The sequence below is a fragment of the Globicephala melas genome, chromosome 19, assembly GCF_963455315.2.
Source record: "Globicephala melas chromosome 19, mGloMel1.2, whole genome shotgun sequence".
Lineage (NCBI taxonomy): Eukaryota > Metazoa > Chordata > Mammalia > Artiodactyla > Delphinidae > Globicephala > Globicephala melas.
The window spans coordinates 28,821,339-28,845,855 of NC_083332.1; the positions used below are offsets into that span (position 1 = coordinate 28,821,339).

The 24,517-nt window shown below is 53.2% G+C and overlaps 1 protein-coding gene across 1 annotated transcript in view; it reads right to left on the reverse strand.

Annotated features, from left to right (window-relative positions):
- The window catches only part of ZNF423 (zinc finger protein 423), a 328,741-nt gene extending 305,106 nt beyond the window's left edge, over window positions 1–23,635 (reverse strand). The window contains exon 1 of the mRNA XM_030833038.2: window positions 23,432–23,635. Within this exon, the coding sequence (XP_030688898.2) occupies window positions 23,432–23,471 (40 nt within the window). The 5' untranslated portion in view covers window positions 23,472–23,635. The remainder of the gene's footprint in view (window positions 1–23,431) is intronic.
- Between the last annotated feature and the right edge of the window lie 882 nt (window positions 23,636–24,517).

Here is a 24,517-nt window from a genome sequence, read left to right on the forward strand (position 1 = left end):
AGCCAGCCAGGCAGGAAAGTGGGGAGAGTGATTCCGTCAGAGGGAAAGACGGACAAAGGAATGGCGTAGTCCTAGAAAAGGAAGCGAGGAAAGAGGGACTAGGAAGATTAGGATATGGGAGAGGGCCCTAATGAGATGAGGGAGGTGTTTCGGAACCTTGTGTGGGAAGAGATACAGACACTGGCACAGACCTCCTAGAGCCTGCCTATCCCCAAACAGCACTAGGTACCTCCCCAGCATCCATTTCTTTCTTGCTGACCAAACTTAAAATTTGTTAATATCCCCAGGAGCCACTAAATCTAAGGAAAGCTGGGGCTCTCTAGAGCCCCAGGAGTGATGCTCCATACGCTAGCCTGTGTTGGTCTAGGATGTGCACAGGAGGCCATTCTCACCAATGAGACACAAGGGAGGGACCAGAAGGCCATTTAGGAAAGGTATCCTTCCTCTGAAGACAGACCCATGTAAGGGAGCTTCTCTCTCCTGGTTTTGGGACATTGATGTGTGGGGATGTGATGTCTGGCACCACAGCAGCTATTTCTTCACCATGAGGAGACAAAGCTGAGGGCAAGAGCCAATGTGTTAAGCAGGACAGAGCATAAAGATGGAAGGCACCCAAGTTGCTGCTGATGGTGTTGACTGCCTCACTAAGTACTCTGAAGCCACACTTGCTCCAGACTTCTTGTCCTATGAGATATTACATCCCCTTATGCTTGTTTTGAACTTGGATTTCATGTCTTCCATCCCAACTGACAGGATCCCTTGTCAGCCAGCCAGTTCTATCAAAACTGGATGTCTGGCCTAGCTGCTTGCTCTTCCACTTTCCAGAAGACCATTTAGGTTTTTCCATGCCATTCCCTGCCCCAACCAGTCAGAGGTACAATCCTCTCTCTAGGGGAAATTCACAACCTCAGGATCTTGGAGAAAAATTCTATCCAGAGCAGTGAAATGTTCAAAAAATAGACCATAAAGATCAGGGGAGGGAGAAAAGGGGAGAAAGCATTATGCTTAATGACACCGTCCAATAATAGTTAAAAAAAAAAGAACCTCATCATGCCTGAGTCCATGTTCCTGCTCTAATCAGTAGAGGTTAGAGGTCACAATGAAATCTTTCTTAGGTCATTTTATCCTTGTAATACTCCTAGGAGGTGGGGACATTTTCGCTATTTTATAGTTGGAGAAACTATATATATATATATATATAGAGAGAGAGAGAGAGAGAGAGAGGGATCTAGAGCCAGGAGGCCTATGTTCAAATCTTGACTCCTCCTTTCACCAGCTGTGTGACCTTGGGCCTCAGAGCCTCAGTTTCCTCATCTATAAAATGGGGATAACATAACTGCCTCTTAGAGCTGCTGTGAGGATAACATGAGACACTATATAAAGGACACCAGAGCCCTGTCTATAGTTTCCAACCAGGGCTGTACATGATGAAGGCCTGGAGGCACGCTGGGATTCACAAGAGCTGTTTTCATAAGCAGTGCTCAAGATACCCAGGCTGGGACTTCCCTGGTGGCGCAGTGGTTAACAATCCGCCTGCCAATGCAGGGGACACAGGTTAGAGCCCTGGTCCGGGAAGTCCCACATGCCGCAGAGCAACTAAGCCCGTGCGCCACAACTACTGAGCCTGTGCTCTAGAGCCCGCAAGCTACAACCACTGCAGCCCATGCGCCTACAGCCCGTGCTCTGCAACAAGAGAAGCCACCGTAATGAGAAGCCCACGCACCTCAACAAAGACCCAACGCAGCCAAAAATTAATTAATTAATTAAAGACAGGAAAAAAAAAAAGATACCCAGGTTATGGGACAGAGCTCTGCAGAGTGAAGAAGTTGCTGGCATTCATCAGTTTCACTCACTTGCTTTGTTACTTCTGACTTTTCCTCCTACAATGTGGAGGAGGGTCCAGAAAAGCCACCGAACATCTGAGGGCTCTGCTGCTGAGGCCAGGTCATCGGGGGGGTGGGGCAGGCACCATTCCTCAGCTGTAAATCCCACTCCAGCCCAGATCCTTTGTCAGACTATTTGCAACTATACAGGTACTATTCTGGGCCCACCCAACACAAGTAGATTTAAAATATATTAGAATCAGCTAAAAAGTCATTTGGGTCAAGCCTGCTGACCAAGCTGGGCAATGCTGCTTGAGTCTGAAAAACAGAGTGAGATCATGAAACACCTGTCTTCTGGGGGCAGGAGGCTCTAAAGGGAGCCACTGAGGAGGAGGCCAGGAATGTTCTGAGTGAAGGCAAGCTCCTGGGAATAAGGAGTGTGACCTCCCAAAGTGACTCCTTTTCCAGATCTCTGCCCCTGGCCAATAAGGACATCAGGAGGCCTGGAACCCAGAGCCCCTAGGGCAGAGCCAGGGGGCCCAGGGGAAGCTCCTCAAATAGGCAGAGCCTGAGCAGACATCTCGTAACAGATCAGCAGGGACCCAGAGGGCATCCCAGTGAAACACTGAGCCTCAAGCTTGCAGGACACTGGGTAAACAGACCTACTGCAGTCAGGATCCCAAGTCCCCCAGGGCCGGCAGGCACATAAGTGGGCGACCTGCGCAGAGGGGCCCTGATGAATATATCCCACCTGCTGGAGCAGCCTCCGCCCCTCACCACCAGGACTGTCACCAGGCAGGACAACGGGCCCAGCAGTCCCAATTCTGCCCATTTGTTACGAGAGAGAAGCAAGCAATCTGAATGAATGCTTCTGTGCAATCTCCACATTTTTAAATGTTGGTTTATTTCTTTTAAACACAGCACAACCCAATCAAAACAGATCTGTGGGCAACACTGGGCCTCGGGCCACCAGTTTGCAACCTTAATCAAAAAGGCTGAAAGAGTAACATAAAGGAGTAGATACTGGAGTCTGGAGATTTCCTTACGCTCACCTCGGCCCTCCCCGGGCCCGAGCCCCTGACCTGAATGGGGTCCACAGGCTCCACCCACCAGGCAATACCCACAGCCCTGGAAACACCTTTCCACCAAGAAAAGCTTCCGCACGTAGCTCTTCCTAGAGCCCGAGTTTCCTCCCCGAACTGGATGGACGGATTTCCATGTGGGAAGAAAGGCCTGCGCATGCACCCAGCTCCAGACCCCAGTATTTATACAGTTTCATAAACTGCAAGCGATTATTTTGTTTCATAAGAACAATCACTATGCAAATGAAACCTCCAGCTAATACAAACAGGGCTGTTAAATTCACTTGCCAATGTTTATGAAAAGAAACTCAGTGCAGCCCTGACCAAGCTTGCTAAGAAAATGTTTAATCACAACATACATTTAAGTGAGGAAATTAGGCAAATAAGAAAAGATGTGCTGACTTGCTTCCAGAGCCCCACCACTACCACCCACCCCCTCCTCTATTCAGCAAGACAATGAAATGAAAAGGTTTCCAGAGGACGGACAGATGTCAAGACTCAAGGAGGAAAAGACAGAAAAGGCAGAGATTAGAGAAGCACGGTTCCCAAATTCAAAGAGCACCCTCAGGGTCTGCCCCCCGTTTTTTACATTTGTTTTTTGACAGGGCTGTGGGAAGGGAGAATGGGAGAGCGTGCAGGGGGTTCCACGGGACTGGGCTGGTGGTCACGCAGGGCGGGCGTGAGGAATTTCCCGCTGGCTCATGGCTCCTACAGTTGGCAGCCAGGACATGGCCTGTACTCAGGAGTGATCACACGTGGGGCCAGGCCCCTGGACCACAGAGCTAGGACTCGGGATGGAGTGAGTTCCCAGTTGGCGGGGCATCCTGGGGCTGTGGCTTCCACAGCCTGTTGCAGGGCAGGGGGACCCATGCAACACCCGAGCAGGATAGAGTGATGGGGGACTCAGGCAGGACCCCTGGCGGAGGGTCTCAAGTCCTTAGACAGCCACGTGATAGCCCAGGAAGAGTTAACAGCCCCAGTATCAGGATGGATTCTAGAATGTTAGGGTAATGAAAATTCATCTCATCAGCCTGTGTGACTTCAAGCAAGTTACTTTCCCTTTCTGTGCCACAGTTGCCTTATCTTTAAAATAGAGATTAGGAAAGCGTGCCTCACGACGTCATTGTGACAATACCATGAGGTCATAAATACAAAATGCTTAGCTGAGTCCTTGAAACATAGTAAATGCTCAGTAAAGGTTAGCTATCTGGTCTAAATCCTGCGTCCCATAGGTAAGGCCCTGAGAAGGTTGGTGGATTTCTCCAACTCACACAAATCAACAGCAGACACGGAACTTGACCCCAGCTCCAGTCTCCCCAGCAGAGATTTAGAAGAATGGGTGGAGGCTAGGGCCTGGCCCTGCCCCACGTCCCCTCAGGGAAGTGCGCTCGGCCAGGAGACAGCGGTAGGAGGGACCTCTGGAGCAGCAGCTCCCTGGGGCTGGGGGAAACCAGAGCCTGGCCCTGGCAGGGCCTCCCAGGGGCCCGGGCAGGGGCAGCTGTCCAGAACTGTCTGTCCACGGAGGGGGCAGGGAGGCTGCCACTCGGAGCACACCGTGTGCCAGTCCCTGGGGCCGGGCCGGCTCAGCCTGCTGGCTCCATCCAGAGCCCGCCCCAAGGGATGCTGGGGGAGGCATCCAGGATCAGAGCCTCCGGCTGCACACTCCCCTCCCCCAGCAACAGGGGACTAAAGTGGGTCAAGGAGGAAGGAGGGGGCCCAGGAGGACTGGGGGAGGGGCCCGAGGAACTCGGAAGGCACCCAGAGGGAGGGGACCAGGGGAGGATGCCTGCAAAAGCAAAACCATGTGTGCGGTGGGCCTTTGGGGAGCCAGGGCAGAGCTGCCAAGGACCTGGGGGCTCTCAAAATCGCCTCCAAGTTAACTCCAAGGGGCTTTAGCCCAGGCTCCCGCCCCCAGAGGTCTTTGCCTTTCTGCTACCCGCTGGCCCCGGGGGCTCGGTTTTCCCCCACACCCTCAGCTTCTTCCAGAGCCCCACCTCCCCACCAGCCCGCAGCCAAGGGGTCTGTGAGGGGCCCTCTCAGTCAGCTCTGACCCCCTCCCTGGCTCAGAGCAGAAGGTGGGCCCAGCGTGGCGCAGCAGCCCTGCCAGGAGGTACAGCCCGGGGAAAAGCAATCTAGTTGACCTCATCCTGGGCCTGACCTCAGCAGGACTGTGGTGTTACCAGGTCAAGTCAGGCCCCAGTCACCAGGGAGAACAGCTAGAGTGGGCCTCGCAACCTCGCAGGGGTGTCCTTGGGGAGCCCGGTGCAAAATGCAAGGGAGGGAGGCAGGAAATGCCAAACAGGGCTGGTCCCAGCTCGGAGGGGAAGCCGGGCTTCAGGCTCCTCAGAGGTAGGGGCTGGGGGAACACAGCTCGACCTTGGGAAACACGGACTCTAGTCGGCCTCCACCCCTGGCTGGCCCTGGCCCAATCACCGGCTTCTCTCCCAGCTCCTCCACCCTGCATGGCCCAAAAAAAAAAAGGAAACAACCACCCAGGCAACTCGATATGGTCCAGAAACCTCCAGGGTCCCTGGGTTCCAGGAAGCCTGCGCAGGAGGGGGTGGAGGGCAGGGAATGCAGAGGGTCGGTGCCCAGGGAGAGGGACTTCAGGAGGGAGGGGAAGAGCTGCTGCTCCTGGGCCTCTTGGCCAAGATGGGCGTCAGCTGAAGGGCTGCCTGGAAACCCAGCCCTGGAGGGGCTCCTGCCCTGGGTTCAAACCCAAGCTTCAGGGAAAATGTTGGTGGGCAGGAAGATGCAGGCTCACCGGCCACGTCCTGGGCTTAAGGGGCAGTTTGCGTGGAAACAGAGCGAGGCCCAGAGGACAGGGCCCTTTAAATCTTTGAGTTCCCTCCGCAAGGCCACCCACCCCAAACCACCACATCCAAGATTCCTGGGCTGAGCCAGCTGGACTCTTGGGGCCTGGGGGTGGGGTGGGGGACAGTAGAAGGGAGGACTCCCCACCCTAAATGCATCAAGTAAGCACCTCCCACCTAGCAGAACAGAGGGGCTGGCCTGGCTGTGCAGCTCCTAAGAACCCAGGAAGCAGGTACAGCTCTGTCCGCCAGCCACCTCGAATGTCCCAAGGGCCTGGCCTCGTCCTCCCACCCCAGCCTGTCCAAGCTGCTTCTCCCCCAGCTGAACTTGAGGAGTAGGCCCAGGCAGGCAGGAGGAGGGGAGGGGAGTGGGGGAGTGCGGACTTGGCCACCGGCTGGGTCCTCAGGGGGAACATGGTGTTACCAGCCTCAGAGTTCATCACTGTTTATGGGTCTGTCTCCCAGCCTGGCTCCTGGGGGAGGGGAGGCCGTTTGTCTACTAGGAGTCCAGAAGGTGGCTCTGGGAGTGACTTGGGCAGGCACATGGTGTCAGGCAGCCTGGTTGTGACATGTGACCTTGGACCTCAGGCTGACCCTCGATGCTTCCTCACCTGAAGGATGGCAAGTGTATGGTACCAGCCTCACAGGGCCGTTGAGGGGATTCATGAGAAAACGTGTGCAAAGCACTCAGCAAGCCTCAGTAAATGTGACCCCCTCCTGCCACCCCTGTGGCCCGGGCCACACCTTTGTCCACAGAGCAGAGCAGACTTGGAACTCTCCTAACAAAATGACAAAATGAACAGAGAGGTCTGAGGATAGGCCAAGCCTTACCCAAAGCTCAGACCCGGAACCTACAACAAGCCTTGAGCTCCCAGGGCAAGCCCGAGCAATGGGTATTTTGAGGCCATGGAGACACGAAATTCAGAATAAAGCCCATTCCGATACCCAGTTCAGACTGAACTGTGGATACAGTAGGCGCTTGAGGGCTGCTGTCTTTTCACTGGCCTGACTGGAGGTCAGAGGGACGGGGATAGCTCAGGGATTTGGGTGCCAGTGACGGGGCATCAGGGCCTACCCTCCACCTCCAACCCTAACGGTGTGCAGAGGAAGCCCTAGGCCCTCGTGAGCCAGGACCTGGGGGTCAGGACCCCTGTCTATGGGACGTGGGGACCTTGGAAATGAGAAGCCTAACAAGTAGACACCAACTCTGCTACGTATGTGCAGTGTGACCCAAGGCCAGGCTGTGGGCTTCTCTGGGTCCCCCTTTCTCATCTGGAAAATGAGGAGGGAACCCCCCCAACCTACTCCCTGGGTACTTGGAGGTGCCCGTGAGAACCTCTGGAACCACTCTGCGCTCAGAGGTTGTGCAAACCTCCAGGGTTTTCAAGTTTAAGGTCCAGGGGCTGCCCCAGGACTCCCCAGAAGGGACCTGTGGGCCACCCCACCTGCACGTTAGTGTAACAGTTCACTTTATTGTCAGGCTAGCTACCCTGCCCGCGACTAAACTTCAAGCTCCGTGAAGGCAGGGACGCAGCTTTCTTCGCTTGTCACTGTGCACCCAACAATAAGATCGAGCACAGAATGGAAAACACGCATCCAGGGAATGGACGAAGTCGGGAAGTATCCATTCAGTGAATGAACGAGTGAGTGAATTTTAAGTGGCAAACCCAGAATCACTAGATCTGTTTGTAAATCTTCCGTCTGTAATTTCTTGAACATATACAGATACAAATAAACTCAGAATTGCACTCCCACGCCCGTAATCCCCATACATGTGTGCCTGGGCGCCAAGCAGGGGCAAAGCGCGACTCGGGGGTCAGAGTGTCTGCGTTCAAAACCTCTCTGGTCCCAACTGTGAGACACTGAGCAATTCGTTTTGCCACCGTGTGCCTCAGTTTCCTCCTCTGTGAAACGGGGATAATCACAGTACCTACCTCATAGGGCTGCTGTGAAACTTAAATGTGAAGTGCTCAAAAGCAATCGAGGACATTTATTTTGTATTTGTATCCACTCAGGGACCGGCCCTACTGTGGTCAACTGCCCTCTCCCAGCCCCGCCCCAAAGCTACGGGCTAATCACCGCTCCAGTCGGCACCGGTCTCCCCTCCCAAGGCGCACATCTGGCCAGCGGGGGCCGCAGCCCACCCACCGGCCGGCACCCGGCTGTGGGCTAGACGCAGCCGCCGCCTCCTGCCCGGTCCCCGCCCCCCGCCCCCCGGCTCTGGGCCGAGGACTCAGGAGTTCTGGGGGCGCCAGCTGGGCCCGTTCAGCCCCAGACTCCGAGGGGCGGGCGGCGAGGCGGCCCGCGGTGCAGAACAAGCCCCGGCCCCACCCGGGCAGCGCAAGCGAGCGCCGCAGCCCGAGCCTTCCCAGCCAGCCCCCCGCCGCGGCCGCTTTGTGCCCAAACCTGGGCCTGAGTTATTGCGCCGCAGCCATGGAGCCCTCCCGGGCGGGGGGCGGCCCGACGCGTTCCCAGGACAGCCGCCTCAAAGGGGTCCTGGGGCCGCCCCGTGGGGCGGGCAGACGAGGGCCCGGGGAGGGGCCGCGTTCCCAAGCGCCCGGCCGGCCGGCCTGGCTCGCTGGGCAGGACGGGCCCCAAGGTCCCTCCCCCAAGCCCCCTCCCCATCTGTTCTCCCGCCGCTTCCCCAACCCCGGATCTCCCGGATGGCCTCGCCCTCTCCCACTGACCTTGACCTCTTCCCCCTTCCCCACCACTTCTCCGTTCCCCTTCCGTCATCTCCCGGGACCCAGATCACACCGGGCAACTCTGCAGACATACCCCAGGAGGGTCCTTGAGGCCCCCAAATCCCACCTCCCGTCCTAGAAGTTTCTGCACTCCCCACCCCATCAGCCTCGGGTCACAGCCCTGGCTTGGAAAAGCGCTGGATTCTGGGCTGGGCCTCTGAGGGAATGGGCTGTGGGAGCCTCCTGGCCTCATTTTCCCATCTGTCAGATGGGGATGGGAATGTGGGTCCGGTGCCAGGCACTGGGGACCCGGCAGTGACCGGGACAGGCAGGGACTCTGCCAGGTGGTGCTCAGAAAGAGCCCCATGAGACTGACTCACCACCCGGAGAAGCATCTCTCTGCGCCCTGACTGTGCTATAGAAACCACAGAGGGCTGGGCCAGTGGTGTGTCCTCCCAGCTGAGAAGGCAGAAGCCCAGGGAAGGACCCCCACCTCCCACATAGCCCAGCCCCTCCAAAGCACCAACTGCAAAGGCTTCCAGCCCGCAGCTCCCCTCATGACCAATCCCCCATCACCCTGGGCTTAAGTGTCACATCCCAAATGGCCCGGGCTGGACAGCCTTCCCCACCACTCCCTGCCTATCCCAGGACCTGCTTTGTTTCTCAGAAATTACGTTATTGACTCATGTACTTGTAGATGGCCTGTCTCCACCACTAGAATAAACTTCTGTCTGTTCACTGTTGTGGCCTCAGCACCTCGAAGAGTGCCTGGCACATAGTAGGTGCTCAATAAACGTATGAGATGAATAAATAAACTTATGAATGAATGAGCAAACCAGTAATGATAGTAGACCTTCAAAGGCTAGAAACCTGAACTGTACCCAGGTCATAGGATTCCCTGAGAAGTGATCAAGTAAGTTTGAAAATCAGAAACTATTAACAGGTCTGAGAGAATCCCATATTAGCATCTGAAAGACTCTGAGAAGCCCTGTAAGTTTTAAAAACTTGTAACTCTGTTTAACACAGTGGTTGCCAAATGTGTTTGGCCACAGAAAATATTTTTTATTCTTTTGGTGGAACATCAACGAAATCCCGGAATACATTTTGGGAAACAAGAATATAAACTCATTTCTCACCCTCACAGTCACGACTTTACAGATGTCAACTGAATCTTAGCACGGAGAAAGGACTTGCTTCTTTGTTTTAGCAAAGTCAAGTCTAGCATAGTGCTTGGTGTGTAGTAGGTGCTCCAAAATTATCGCAATGAATGGATATAAACTAAATTCACCAAGTCTACCATCCATGTGCATTTTCTCTACCCGCCTACTGATGGTCTGAATCATGCAAGCAATGACAAGAGCCTCTTCCCATGGAGGCTGGCGCTCACACATGTACATCCGTGCACATGCACACATGCATGCATACGTGTGCACACGCAGACGAACTCGAGCTCATACACACATGCACAGACTCACATATGTATGCACATAGGCACACATACACACATATTCACACCCATCTGGGGCATACACCAGCCCACACAATCCCCTTCCCTGTGCCTGGCCAGTGCGCCCCCCTTTAGAAAGACAGCTGTCCTTGGTGAGGTGGGGAGAATGAGGGATGCAGAAACCTCTTGCACAACCTGGCACCTCGGGGTGGGGGGGGGTAGGGCGATCCCAGCAGGTGACAGATTAAAAGCTAGGTTTTTCCCAAGCATTTTCCTCTGGCACTGCATTCAAAGCACAAATGTACAGGTGAGAGAGAGAGAACGGCAAAGTCAGGCTGCTCCGAAGTGTGAGCAGCCCAAGCCTCCGGATGGCCGTTTCAGTTTTACAAAGCTCTTTCTCACACCTCTCCTGGGAGGGGAGCCCCCATTTCATAGAACATGAAGCTGAGGCTCACAGATAACATGAGGAGGAAGTGGGTGGGTAAGAAATGGGAGTCCAGGGCTTCCCTGGTGGCGCAGTGGTTGAGAGTCCGCCTGCCGATGCGGGGGACACGGGTTCATGCCCCGGTCCGGGAAGATCCCACATGCCGCGGAGCGGCTGCGCCCGTAAGCCATGGCCGCTGAGCCTGCGCGCCTGCGCGTCCGGAGCCTGTGCTCCGCAACGGGAGAGGCCAGAGCAGTGAGAGACCCGCGTACCGCAAAAAAAAAAAAAAAAAAAAAGAAGTGGGAGTCCAGGTCTGCCTGCTCAGAATCCCCCCACACACCCCCACAGCTTGGGGGGTCCAGGATGTTCCCAAGGCAGACCCTGGCCAGGGTCAGTGGCAGCAGCAAGATCCCCCCAACTCATCCTTGCCCTGCCCCCAGGCACAATTCTGCCACAAGGTCATCACATGACCTTGGACATCTGATTTGCCCTTCTGGGAAAGTCTGACCATTCACATGACAAGGGAGTTCAGCTAAGGATTCTCTAAGATCTGTTATTTCTTGTGGGGAAAAAAAAAAGTCTAAGGCCCCCACCTGAGCAGTGAGAAGTGAGTGTCAAGATGAGATGAGATACTGCCTGAAAAATGCACACTCCAGTGCCTGCATACAGGGGGAGCTCATTAAATGTTAGCTGCTCTGGGTGTTGTGATTCTATCTTTCTGGACAAAATCAAACATTACCCCCTCTTCCAGGCCTTGCCTTGATTCCCCCTATCAAGGGAACCCCTCCAACCTCTCTCAGCCTTCAACCTGCACCTCTATCTTGGGTCCTGTGGTTAGGGTTGTATGTCCTCTCCAGACTGTGGGCTTCCTGAGGGCATGGCCTCCCTTTGGTTCATCTCTACATCCTCCTTGGAGCCCAGGCGAAGATACTCACCTGGGTAAGATACTCAGGATATGGATGGATGGATGGAAAGGAAGGAAAGGGAAGGGAGAAGAGGGGAGGGAGAAGAGGGGAGGGAGAAGAGGGGAAGGGAGAGAAGGATGGATGAACGACAGATGGATGGATGGATAGATGATGAATGACGGATGGACAGGTGATCAATGGAGGACAGATGATGGATGGATGATAGATGGGTGAATGGATGGATGATGGATGGAAGGGAGAAGAGCATGACTAAAGGACTAGTTGAGGGAAAGTATCGCCCACACCCCCAAGCTCCACATTCAGAGTGCAGTTCAGTTCCCCTTTCTAAAGAAGAAATAAAAATGTTCTATAAAGATAAGAAAAATGGTCAACCTCACCAGCAATCAGGAAAGTACAAATTAAAACAATGAGCTGTTTCTTGCCTGCCAGATTGCAAAAAGGAAAAGGGGGAAAGAAGAAGGAGGAGGAGAAAAGGGGAAGAAAAGAGAAAAGGAATGCATCATGTGGGCAAGGATTGGGGAAACATGCATTCACACACTATTACTGAAGGTACACCCTTTGTGCAGGGCAATTTGGAAATATCCTTCAAATTTATGTGTCTACCCTTTGACCTAATAACTCCACTTCTAGGAATCTAGCCTAAGAAACACAAAGATTTATAAACAAGGACGCTCCCTGCATCCTTGTGTATAACAGTGAATAACTAAACGTCCATCAGTAGAGGACTGTGTATAAATGCTGGTACACCCATTCTACAGCATTATGGTTATTGAAGTGGAGTCGTCTGTAACACTAACATGATGATGTCTCCTACACTAATGGTTCTTCACCCTGGCTGCACAGTCGAAGTACCCGGGAAGCTTTAAAAAAAAAAAAAAAAACTCACCTAGGGCCCCATCCTCAAAGAGTTTGGATTATTTGGTCCATGGTGGGGCCCAGGTAATGTTATTTCTTTAAGTGCTAAGATGATACTAATGTGTAACCAAGATGGGAAACACTCTTTTATGAAAATAGCAAATAAGAGAAAGTGTAGTCAAGCACTATACGATGTTATCTAGGTTTAAAATTATGTATGCATGGGTGTCTACACATATGTTTTTGTATAAATCCACCACAGAAGAGGTCTGGGAGGAAAATAACTGTGGATAACAGTGTTCATCCCCGGGGCAGAAGGGGGAGAGATTAAATTATTTTTTAAGATGTGTAAATCGTTTTTTTTAAGATGCGGATATGGACAGCCCAAAAGGAGAACACAGATGGGTGGTGGAGCAGGACAGACCTCCTGTGCCTTCACTTGTGACCCTCTCTCCCAGCCCAGAGTCCAGGCACTCCTCCAGCCCCTGGAGAGAGCATGAGTTTCTCTGTTATCTTTTCGGGTCCCTTGGGCTGTTATAGGTAAAGGGAATGGCTATTGACTCAGGCTCCGGAGTTGGACCAGCCCTGAGCTAATCCCAGCTCTGCCCCTCCAGCCATGTGACTTTGGCCAAGGTACTTCTGGGCCTCAGTGTGTGCATCCATGAAACTGAGGTCCAGAAGATAAGTCAGAGATCTGTTGTGAGAACTGACGGGGGGTGGGGGTGGGGACAGGTGGGAGGAGCTGAAGGCAGGGCCTGGCACAGGTGAGTGCTTGCTCACTAACCCTCCACATCCTCCCCACAATCAGGGCCGGCCACGATGGCGACTCTGGATGGGCGTATGTAGGACCTGGACATTCTCCACCCACGTTGCCCCTGGATTAGAGGAGCATCGGGGGGCTTGCTCCAAGGATGCTTGGCAAAGGCCCTGGGGCCAGAAGAGCCAGGGGCACCTCAGACTGAACTGTCAGACACGTGAAAAGATACCGACATCACAGTCAAGCCCTTGACATGTTTTCTCTTATCCAATGTTCCCCTCAATCCTCAAAAGGGCTGGGGGAGCCAGGGAGGATCCAGCTGCCCTGCTGGCGGATCCCCCACATCTGCCACTTCAGTGTTCTCGCTCTGCAGACCCGTCACTTTAAAAAGTACCTTGAAAATATCTGACAACATCTTTCTAGTCTGTATTATTTTAAAGCCAAAGCATCTTGTGCTTTCCCATTCCTATGTTCCAGGAATTAACATCTTAACCATCTAAGACAGAGAGCCAACCCAACCAGTTCCATCCCATTTCACAGACAGGAAAACCGAGGCCCACAGTGGGAGCTGTCCCGCCCAAGATCACAGAGCATGCTTCCTCCAAACCGCAACCCTCCCGTTCCAGAGAAATAAATCAATGTTGACTCAGACCTTCAGTGAGTAGGGGGTCTTTCTTTTTTACACTTTTATTTTATTGGCAGTTTTCCCCACAAACACATCCCATTTTTCTCCTTCCTCCTTGCTTCTCCCAACCCATCCCTCACTCCTAGTGCTATTGAAGGGCACACCATCCCTGAAAGATGCAGAAGGTCCTGAAGGTCGCTTAATGGAGGCTGGACTGCAGAGTCCTGGCCAGCACCAAGCTGGGTCAAATATGTCCACTTTGAAGCCCCCTCGGGATTGTGGCAGGAAGGGGGGAGAGGAAGGGACTTTACTCAACTGAAAGTTCTGTTTTATTTAAAGTTAGTATGAAAATCTCATATTGCTTTTATCATTTGAAAACAATGTTTTACAATCCAGCACAACGCTTGGCACGGTAGCTTCAATAAACTAGCTACAATCTCATAGCAGAGAGTACTACACACACCCCTGCCCCTATCTGGGCTGAGGATAAAGGGAGAGAATGGGTGCAAAGCATGCCAACCCCAAGGGGCATGAGGGTTCCCAGTCCTCCAGAGAGAGCATGTCCCACCTCCTGAACAGAACAGAGACTGGGGGAGGGGAAGGGGGGGGCAGGAGAGACCACCAGAGATGTCAGCTGTGAGCCCAAGTCACCCACAAAGATGATCTGTGCTCCCTATCAGTTCACCCACTCACTCATCGACTCATTCATCTAGGAATTCATCCCGTCATTAACCCATCATTTGTTCACTATTCACTCATTCACTTGTGCACCCGTTCATTTATTCCCTCAACAGTTTACACACTTACTCATTCACCTAACAAATCCTTTTTCAACACAGGGACCCAGAAGCCCAAGTCAAGGTCATCTGCGAATGAGGGTGGCGTCCTGGAAGCCCACCAGGCTGACTGCATCCTATATAAAGAAACCCTCCCCCTGGACAAGAAGAGCAAGGCCAGTTTTGCCAACTCTCAACAGGGCTGCTCTGAGGACCTGAGATTTGAGTTACTCCCTGTTGCCCCAGGAGGCAGACCCAGAACCAATGCACCTCAATTACAGGAGGTGGACGGCAGCTTCACAGAAAGACGAACACGTGAAATTCAAACTGAAAATGCACAGGTGTGCCACAGAGGTCGTGAGCTCCCTCAGACAGAAAGTGTGTGAGTCCAGGCTGGATGGAAATAAGGATGCCATAAACACACTCCAAGAAGTCTGAAGGAAGTGGCCTCCAAGGTTTCTCTTCAACGTGGGATTTTCAGGATCCCGAGAAGTTCAAGGGCAAAAATAGTAGAGTCTTCCCAACATGCGTGCCAGGCCCCTAGCTGGTCCCTCTCTCCCTGAGGGGATAGGGGACAGGGACACGGCTCCCCAGAGAACCCAGCGCTCTCTGCAGCCTCCATCCCAGGCGACAGGAGCCTGCCCCCTCTTTCCATCCCCCTGCCCTGGGAGCCTGCCTCTCCTCCCTCACCCTCTCCCTGGGGACTCCCTGGAGCTGGTGATTGACTTTCGTCTCCCCAAGTTCAGACCTGCAGCCCCATGGGGCTAGGGACAAAGCAATATCTCAGGTTCAGGAACCAGAAATACACTGTATGTTGCTGGTGGCCATGAGGTCCTGCAGTCCCCAGGCCAAGGGGGTACACCCAGCCAGGATGTGACAGCCACTACCATCCCAGCTCCCTTATCCAGCCATGCCCTGCTCCCTAACCAAGCCCAGATGGCCATCACTCTGTCTCAGGCAGGTAGAATTCAGTGCAACAGGAGTTAGGTGGACAGTATGTTTTATTTAATTAGGATCAACAGAAGAGATAAACCTCACAGCAGGATAGGGAATGACAACGCTGCAAAAAATAATTCATGCCCAGGTAACGAAAGGGCAATTTTCAATTTCAGGAAAAAAAAAAAAAAAACAGGGGAGAAAAAGGCACCTGGCACCTCCAAGGAGAACAGTATAAGCGTCTGCAGCACCCAGACCTGCGGGCCAGAGGTGGTGGGCAAACTGCGACTGGGAATCAAGGCAACAACGTGACCATTTCCCAACAGCTGTCCCTCCCCTTCCCCATCACAGACAAACCAGCCTGAAGTGTGCAGGGCTGGGTAGGTCAGAGGGGCCATCTGGGTCCTGGCAGGCAGGTGTGAGGGCCACAGGGCAACCTCACACCTGCCAGTCTCAGTCTCCAGAGGAACGGTGCCCCTCAGGGAGACAGAACAAATGTTCTCATCCTCAGAGTGGTCACCAGATGACTCAACAGCTCCTAAGCACCCCTCCTGCCCAGCCCCCAGCCCACCAGCCCTGATGGAGCCTTCATCTGCCCTGCCCGGACTTCGGGCACTCCAGTCTCCCCTCTCTCACCAGAGCTAGGAAAAGCATCACCAGCTCTCCCAATCACTTCATCTTCGGAGCCTCTGTTTCTCATCTCTCCCTAGAAAACGGAGGCCTTGAACTGGATGGCCTCCTCCGAGAATGATGGGCTAAGACCACGCCCAACCCACCACTACCTGGGCGTTGGCTAAAAATGAAAGTTCACAGTGGTGACGGCTGCACAACTACGCGAACGTACTTAATGCCACTGAACTGGACACTTAAAAATGGTTAAGATGGTAAATTTTACAGTATGTATACCTTACCTCAATTTTTTTAAAGGGAAAAAAAAATGAAGAGTTCTGAACCCCTCCCCAGACCAGCTGGGTGAGTATCTCCAGGATCTGGACCCAGGAATCCGCAATTTTAACCAGCTTCACTCCAGGTGAAGGTAACGAACCCAGCGCCGAGGATCCTCTAACCTGTAGGAATCCACTCTCTTCCCAAACCAAGGTTCCCTCACCTTTTCCAGCATAAAGCCTTGAATCATCTCAATAAATATCTCTTGCACGAATGATTATTCAAATTAACGAATTCTCCAGGTTTCATAGCCCCAGGAAATACTTTTATTTACCCTGCTCTCCCTCCAAAACGAATGCTCCCGCCACCTCAGACAGTACAACTGGTACAGCCGATGCTCTCATCTCCCAACCCCGGCCTCAGGTAGCGTCAGCCCAACACCCCCATTAGCTGCGAGAGGGAAATTACTGTTAAATTAGTGAGCCCATCTACAGAGCCCCATTTTATATCCCAATTCAGAAGATGACATGAACATCTGCTTTCACTTCAAGACATTAATTTTCAATTATTGGAGAAAAACAAAATTAGTCCTGACAAATTGCTGGCGAACACGGGCTCTTGTCTGGCAGTTCATAATAACAACTTTGGGGGCCCACAATTAGTGTCCTCGGCCGGAGTTTCCTGAAGCGTCCTTGTCATCTGGAGTCAGTGGCAGAAGTCTCCTTGCCCCGAGTTCCGTCCGCTCTCAGGTGGCTGCCTCTTTGGCAGCCAGGTTCAGAGAACTAAGGAATTTCTGGTTTTCTCTTCCTGGAGAAGGCAGGGATGGAGGGGGAGGGACATGAATAAAAACACCCACCCTGACCATTTTCAGTTTTGGACATGTCAAGCTTGCCTCCCCTTCGGCAGCAGGATTTCACACACTTAAGACAGGAATGAAAATCACTCCTGAGTTCAAGGGCACCCAGTAAAGGTACCTTAGAGAGCCTTATAATTTCGCATTGGCTGTCTGCAGTGGGAGAAGGGTGGGTTACAAGGTCCTCTTATGAGACCCTTCTATCCCTACCATGATGTCATCCAAGATTCTAAGTCTAAAACTCACCAGGCCTGGCCTCTGAGATTAGAATGTTTATAAATCTTCTGCAGCAAAGAACTATTTGCTGGGGGTACCATCAACCCAGGAACTTGGTTCAGCCCGGGTCAGGAAAAAAAAAGAAAGAAAACCTGGAATTTGCCAACCTTACGGACCCCAAATCCAGAGCAACCCACTTGATAAGAGATTATCAACACCGTAATCTCATTCGATGGGTTTTTTATGTATCTTGGCTGCTGTAGTCACTATATCAATAAGAAGCCACTGAAATGTGAATGAGCAGAAGAATTCTGAGATAATGATGTAGCAGCCTTTGAATCTGACTTGCCACGATTGAAACCAGAGTGTGTTTGCCTAGCTAACACGTTCTGACTCTTAGGGGGCAGAGGCGGTGGTCACCAGAGGGAAGCAGGTCAAAAAAGAGAGAGAAAAAGAAAACAAAACAACAACAACAAAGGTAAATTATATCTTTAAGAAGAGAATGAAAAGACATTGCTAGTTCCAAAGTCAACTCGTAACTGAGCTCTGACATTGTGTAATTGACTTTGCAAGTAGAACAACAGCAATGTAACAAAGAAAATGTCAGTGTTTTCACAGCACTAATCTAAAACACTGGGAGGCCCTCCCGCTGTCAGCCAGGGCTGACAATACAATAGCTTTCAAAGGGATATTACCATCATGCTTTTATTCCTGACAGCAATCAAGACAAAGAGAATCCTTTTCACAAGACATTAAAAATCAAACCTTTGTAAAAGAAGATAGGTAAAACAGCGTTCTCCTTAAAGACAGCCACACGGAGCAATCAGCTAATTGGCGCTCCTTGAAAGAGGTAAAGTATTTTTATTTACTGAGTGTACAACCCCCCCCCCATCCCCGGCAGGTAAGCGATGTATCAAAAGTTTCCACCAGCACTTCCCCCGCTCCACTCCACCCTACCCTCTCCCACAGTCAGAGGGAGCTGAGGGCGCCAAAAACTTCAATTGGAATATAACCAATCCAGGCTTAATTAGTCCATTTTGGGTGCAAAACTACTCTGATTACCAACTAACATGCAGGAATTTGCAGAAACTGTCAAATCCACCAACCAAGGTGTATCAAGGTTTTCCCCGGCTACCCACAGTAACGGGGAGCCCACTAACAGTTTTCAAGGCATTCTGTTGTAATTACCCTGGACCCTCAGATCAGAAAGGAACCCTGATATCTATTGCAAACATTTTCGAGACGTGAAGATAATATTCTTTGCAAATACCAGTGTACCATGGACAAGGTCCAGGAAAGGTAAGTCCATTTTAACCTCGGGCAAACAAAGAGTTAACTAAACCCACCCATCCACCTCCGTTAAAAAAAAAAGAGAGGGCCAAGATAGGGCTAGCCTTCCTCTGCTTGCCCACCATCAAGACAGTTTTAGATGCCTGCATGTCAGAAGTTAGTGACGCTTACAGAAACCTGCAGGTCCAGGAGCAGCGAGTTAAGAGGTGCTAACGTTTGCGACCTACCCACTCTCCAAGCCACTGAAGTCACATGGCCCACCAGTTGCCAAGGGGTCCAAGATACCATGTCCCCACACCTCTTCAGGGCTTGACAGAGCCACTGTGGTCTAGGTGACCCCAGGCCTCTAGGAGGGGGAGAGAGAACTAACTCCATTTCTGGCAAGAGGTCCCTCTGGAACTCAGAGCCAAGGTGTTTTGTGACTTTTCCCTCTGGTACCTAACAGACCATCTGCCGAAAATATGCAAGTGAGTCCCGTCACTCAAAGACAGAAACATTACTCTATACACATCTGCAGAAGAGGATGCTTCTACTTTTCAGACAGAACTGGACACCGTTGTTTATTTTTAAACAGTATCTGAAAAACTGGTGCTATTCACTTTACTGCAAAATGGGCTGAAATTTTAAAAGAAGAGGGAACTGGCCCCAACACTGCCTTGAAATATCCATTCTCCTACCACCACCTCCTAAATCAGCCTTGTTCCAAGAGCCAGGCGGCCCGTCTCCATCGGTGGCAGGTTTCTTTCGTTTACACATCCAAATGAACAGTTAAGAGAAATCAATGCATCTAATTGCCAGACTATTAAATCCTACATCAGGGGAAGAATTCCAGAGCCACCAGCTTAAGAGCTGGCTACCGATATAGCAATGATTGCAACTTTCTATTAGACTGAACCAGACCTGCAGTTTTAGTCTCCAGCTAGGAACGCTGTATCAGATGCTGCACTCCACTTTCCCCCTCCCTCTCCCCCTCCCCTGTTAACATGCTGTAGCAGGCCACAACAGTGCCAGGATGGTTCTACGCAATTACTTCATGACTGTAAAGTCACCAGCATTTTGCACCTTTCGTGCGATGCACACTCAGCACCTTATGGTTAAACGTTTAGCAGGGTCCTCCTGTCCAACACACATAGTTTATCTTATTGCTTATTCAGTTTTTGCAAGGAAACAAGTGGAAGAATCTAAACAGTAATTACTAGACATAAAGGATGTTTTCTAGAGTGAGACAGGTCCTCCCAAAGCTGGGAGTTGGTGACTTAATTGAGGAAGGGGAGATTAAATGTTAGCTGCCCCAATCCACATAGAAAGCTAAAGAACCTAGAAAGGATTTGTTTTGCCCTTCCTACAAGCTCATGTACGTTTAGCCAAACAAATCTGGACAATTTACACCTGTATGTGGTCTCAGCTGAATCAAGAAACCTGTAACCTCAGATGCCTCTTTTTATTACAACTCAATTATTTCCATGGAAACACGAGCAGTGGCAAACTACACCGCTTCCAAGTCCCTAGACCAACAAATTTATAAGATGGACTTTGGAGGAGCTATGGGCTGGCAGGAGAGGAAGACAGAGAAGGGGAGGGGAGCACAGAGAAGTCACTGGGGGTAGTTTTGGGATGTTGTGGTTGGCGGGTCCATGGACACAGCCTGAGCGCTAATTAACATTAAGAAGTGTAATTAACAGGCAGTTGCTGGATGGAGGAAATCAACAGTATTACCAATTATTCAAAAGTTTTAAGCTGAGCCTGGGAAAAAAGATGTATTAATTTTCCATATAAATGGAGGGGCTGTTTTGTGGATCTGAGGAGGCAGTGTGGGTAAAGGGAGTAGGTTAACAAACCACCTGATATCATTGGCCAAAATAACATCAGTGAGATGTGATGGGAACAACCCCGGAGAATGAGGCCGAGATTATCAAAGGGAACAAATCATCTCACAACAGCCACACCACACCACCAGGAAACAGAAAGGGAGAGGATGGTGTCGGGAGGGAGAAATCGGTCAGAAAATGTGACTTTTGTAACACTGATATTTTTTTTGGTGTGTGTGGTTCTTTTTTTTTTAAATCACAGGGCTTCTGACGACCAACGAGGCTATTCTCCCCGCTGCCCTACTGCCTAGCACTCTTCTCTATTTGTTGGGTGTCCACCCTGGGAGCTGGGTTTTCCAAAGAAAGACAAACATCCAGGGGGGACAAGTGACCCCACTCCAGAAGGGAGGTTGTGTCTCTGAGTGGGAGGTGCGACGTCCCCACTAAGACCTGTCATGCCCTGCTTGCAAATCACACTTTCTGAGCATCCACTAGAAATTGTTATACTTCTGTCTTTCCTTCCTGCTATGGGCTTTCACATTTGCTAGATCAATTACGAGCTATACAGCCAAGCAACTTTCACAACATATAATGTGCGGACTGGGGAAGTCCACAATGCCTCGACGTTAGCCCTGACACACAGCAGCGGAGGCCAAATAAAATAAAATTCAAAAGGTACCACTGTTCTTTAAGAAGCATCTTTAAAGGTGAAGACCTTGTCATTTTAAACACTTGATAAGGAGCTGTCCACACTCAAGCACACTTTTGAATATTGCTTGAGAAAGGGGGGGGAGGGGAGGCAGTTCTTGAAAAGCAATAAATCCATCACCTGCTGTAACTCTTATCTATTCAAATTATCTTCTCTCTTAATTCCTCCCCCTTAAGGGGCGGCATCTCCACCCTGTTCACCCCAGTAAACTGAATAAATGGCAAAATGGTGAGAGACAAGGGCTGGAGCTGCTTTTGGAAAATGCAAAGAGTCGCGAGAAGAAAGAGAGGATCTCACACTCCAAGGGCCGAAAGGCAAGGCGCTGTGTGGTTGATATTTACAACGCTTCTCAAAATGCCTACACTAGTCTTGTTCCCACTTTGCTGTCTTCCCCCCATCAATGAGTTTGAATTCTCTGCTATACATGTACATATACACATTGAGAGAGACAGACATTCATTAAAAATCATGTCCAAGCTCATTCCATGAAAGGTTGAAGACTGACTCTTGAGTCTTTCTCAGTGATACACAGAGTGGTTTTAGAATTAGGTTCCAGCAACTCTGAAACACCCACCCATCTGTTCCCGGCAAATTGCTCCACCTTTGCTTTCTGTGCCTCGACTTCTAAAAGAAAGAGGTATGGAGGCATGGGTTCGAGTTAGAGGTAGGTAAGCTCTGCATCTTCCTCTATGAAAAATCTGTTTCTATACGTAGATTTAACTCAAAATCAACTGCCCAAGTTGGATAAAACTGTTTTTCCAACCAGAGACTCCAATTGTACATTTTCCTCTGGGCCACCTTAAGTGGCTCTTGAAGGAGTGAGCAGTGAGCCAAGGAAAGAGAAAAGAAATCAAACATTATTTCAAACCGAGAACCCTTCTATTCAGCAAAAAGACAAACATCTAGCGTTCTCCTGTCCCCTTACTGAGGTCTCCATTTTGGTTTCAACCAGAACACCCTCTAGACCCTCCAGTTCTGTGGAACAGGTCAGGCTATCCAGGACCGGGATGCCTGCCAGAGTGAGGGGAACAACACCAACTTATCTCAAGGAAAAAGAGGAAAGGGAGCAAGCGGGTTGCTGAGTTTGGACTGAGTTGGTCCGCTGCTAAGATGACAGGGAGAATCTCTGCTGAACCGAGTGCCCGCGATCTCCTGGGACTTTGGAAGGAGAGCAATGGCGGGTGTCTCAAGACCCTCCTTGCCAGATGCAGCCCCAGCCATTCCAGCCAGGAGCAAGGCTGGCAGGAAGGGAGCAGGGGCCCCTGCGCCTTCCCGCGCAGGCCTCCAGGAAATGAACTTTTCAGAGCAGAACTGGGCTCGGGCCAGAGGTCATCAAGGGAATTGGGAGAGGACAAGGGCCTCGGGACTTTTGGCTCCAGAGACGTAGCGGCTCTCATCCTGTCCCTCCTCTGTCATCTCCCAGCGCGGGGGACGGGGGAGGCCGGGCACCCACCCGGGGGAGACTGGAATGGGGACAAAGCAGCAGACGAGGCCAGGAGAGAGCAGCGGGTGGGGAGAGGACAGGGGAGGGGCTCAGTTGCCTTCATGCGGCATCTCCCCGGGGCCTCTGCTCTCCAGGGCCCCGCTCGGCCCGCGGGCGCTCGGTAGAAATAAAATGCGAGACAAGGACAAGAAGAGGGGGATGTGGGGCTGTGTGTCCTCACAAACGTGTGCACTCCGGGGACCTGAAACGGGAAGCCAGCCTAGGTGACGAGGGTGTGGGTGCCCGGGGTCGGGTCGCGGGAGCTCTCCGCGGAGGGGCGCGCAAGGCAGCCGCTGCGCTCCCCTGGGGACCAGCGTCCCGCCGGCGCTGCGCAGACAATGAACTCCTGACGGAGGCTCCCGGCCCGGTTGGCCTCGGTGGAGGAGGCAGGAAGTATGGGGGCCCGTGCCGGGAGGGCGGCCTGGGCAGGGGGCGGGGAGGGGGCGCCCGGCGGCCAGGGCCGGGGCCCGGGGCGCGCGCAAGCAACTCCCGCCGCCCTCGGCTTCCCGGGGCGACAAGGCGTGGACAGAGGAAAGGCGGCAAGGCCCGGGGCCCAGCGAGAGCGGCCTCGGAGCTACCGGCCTCCTGGGCGCCCATCCTCACCGCCTCTTCCTTCCTCCCGCCGCCCGCCCGCCGCCGCCGCCGCCGAGATTCGCAATCCCCGCCAAGTCGGGCCCGCACCCCTTGATTGGCCACGTGGGCCCGGGGCCCGCAAAGAGGGAGCAGCGAGGGCTCCTCAGCGGCGCCCCCAGGCCCGAGTCCCCCGCGGGCGGCGGCGCCGGGCCCGGAGAGGGTCCGGGCGGGTAGGGTGTCCGCGGTATGCCCCCCTCCACCTCCACTGCCTCCGCCTCCGGCTCGCGGCTTCCTCCTCCCCCTCCTCTTCCTCCTCCTCCGCCTCCGCCTCCGCCTCCTCCGCCTCCTCCTCCTCCTCTCCGCTCGCTCGCTCGGGTCCCAGGCCGCCCGCCCGCTCGCCGGTCCCTCCTCCCTCGCTCCCTCCCTCCTTGCTCGCTCGCGCCTCCGCCGGGCCTCGCTCGCTCACCTTTCACCGAGCGCGGCTTCGCCTGCTTCCGCCTGGACATGTCCGGGGCTCCCGGCGCTCCGTCGCCCTCCGCGGCCGGCTCCCCCCGCCGCCCCCCGCCGCTCCGGGCTACCCTTCTCCCCCTTCTCCTCCTCCTGCCTCTCGGAAACTTTTTTTTTTGCAGCCGGGTCGGCAGCTGTGGGGAGCGGATCGCAGGTCCGGGGCGGCCTCCCTGGGGGGGGCGGCCCGGGCCGGCCGAGGCCGCTCCGGGGCGGGGGGAGGCCCGGGGGGCGCGCCGGGGCCCTGCCTGTTGCAATGCGGCAGCCGGGGGCTCTCGGTCCCAGCAGCGGTCCCAGCGGCGCGGGGAGTCCGGAGGCCACTCGGCCGAGCCGAGTTATGCAAAAAAAAAAAAAAAAAAGCCGCCCCCCTCCTCCTCCCCACCCCCCGCCGGCCCCCGGCCCCTGCGGCCCCCTCCCTCCCTCCCTCCCCCACCCCACCGCCACCCTCACCCTCCTCCTCCTTCTCCTCCTCCGCCCCTTGCCGGATTTTTGTGCAAAGTTTGCAGGCGTCCGGCTACGCAACCCGGTGCGGAGCTCACAATGAACCCATCTGAGGAGGGGGGACGGGGCTGGAGTCGAGGGGGTCTCGGGGGGGAGGAGACCGGGAGGCGGTCGGGAGCGCGGAAGCTCAGCACCCCTCGAAAAAAAAAAAAAGCCTTCAGATTACCCCCTGCTGCACAAAAAATAATAATAAATATTAATGGTTTTTAAATGCCCAAACGCCTGGTTTGGAAATTATGATGGATGGGGAAGGGTATCCCTCAACTCAGCCTACTTGGGGGGTTCGAAACGGCCGCAGCCGCTCGGAAGCCGCAGCTCGGGGCCCCTGGCTCACGCCCCCTTCTCTGGCTCTCGGCTCGGTCCGGCGCCGGCCCCCCGGAGGAGGAAGGGGCGCGCGGGGGCGCTCAGGCGGCGGCGGGCAGGCGCGCCCGTGCGCCGGGCCGCCGCTGCCTGCCCTCGGGCTACGGTGCTCAGCGCGCGGCGCGCAGCGGATCCCCAGGCCGGTGCCAATTCGCCGGCCCCGCTAGCTGCCTCCATGGGCCAGGGG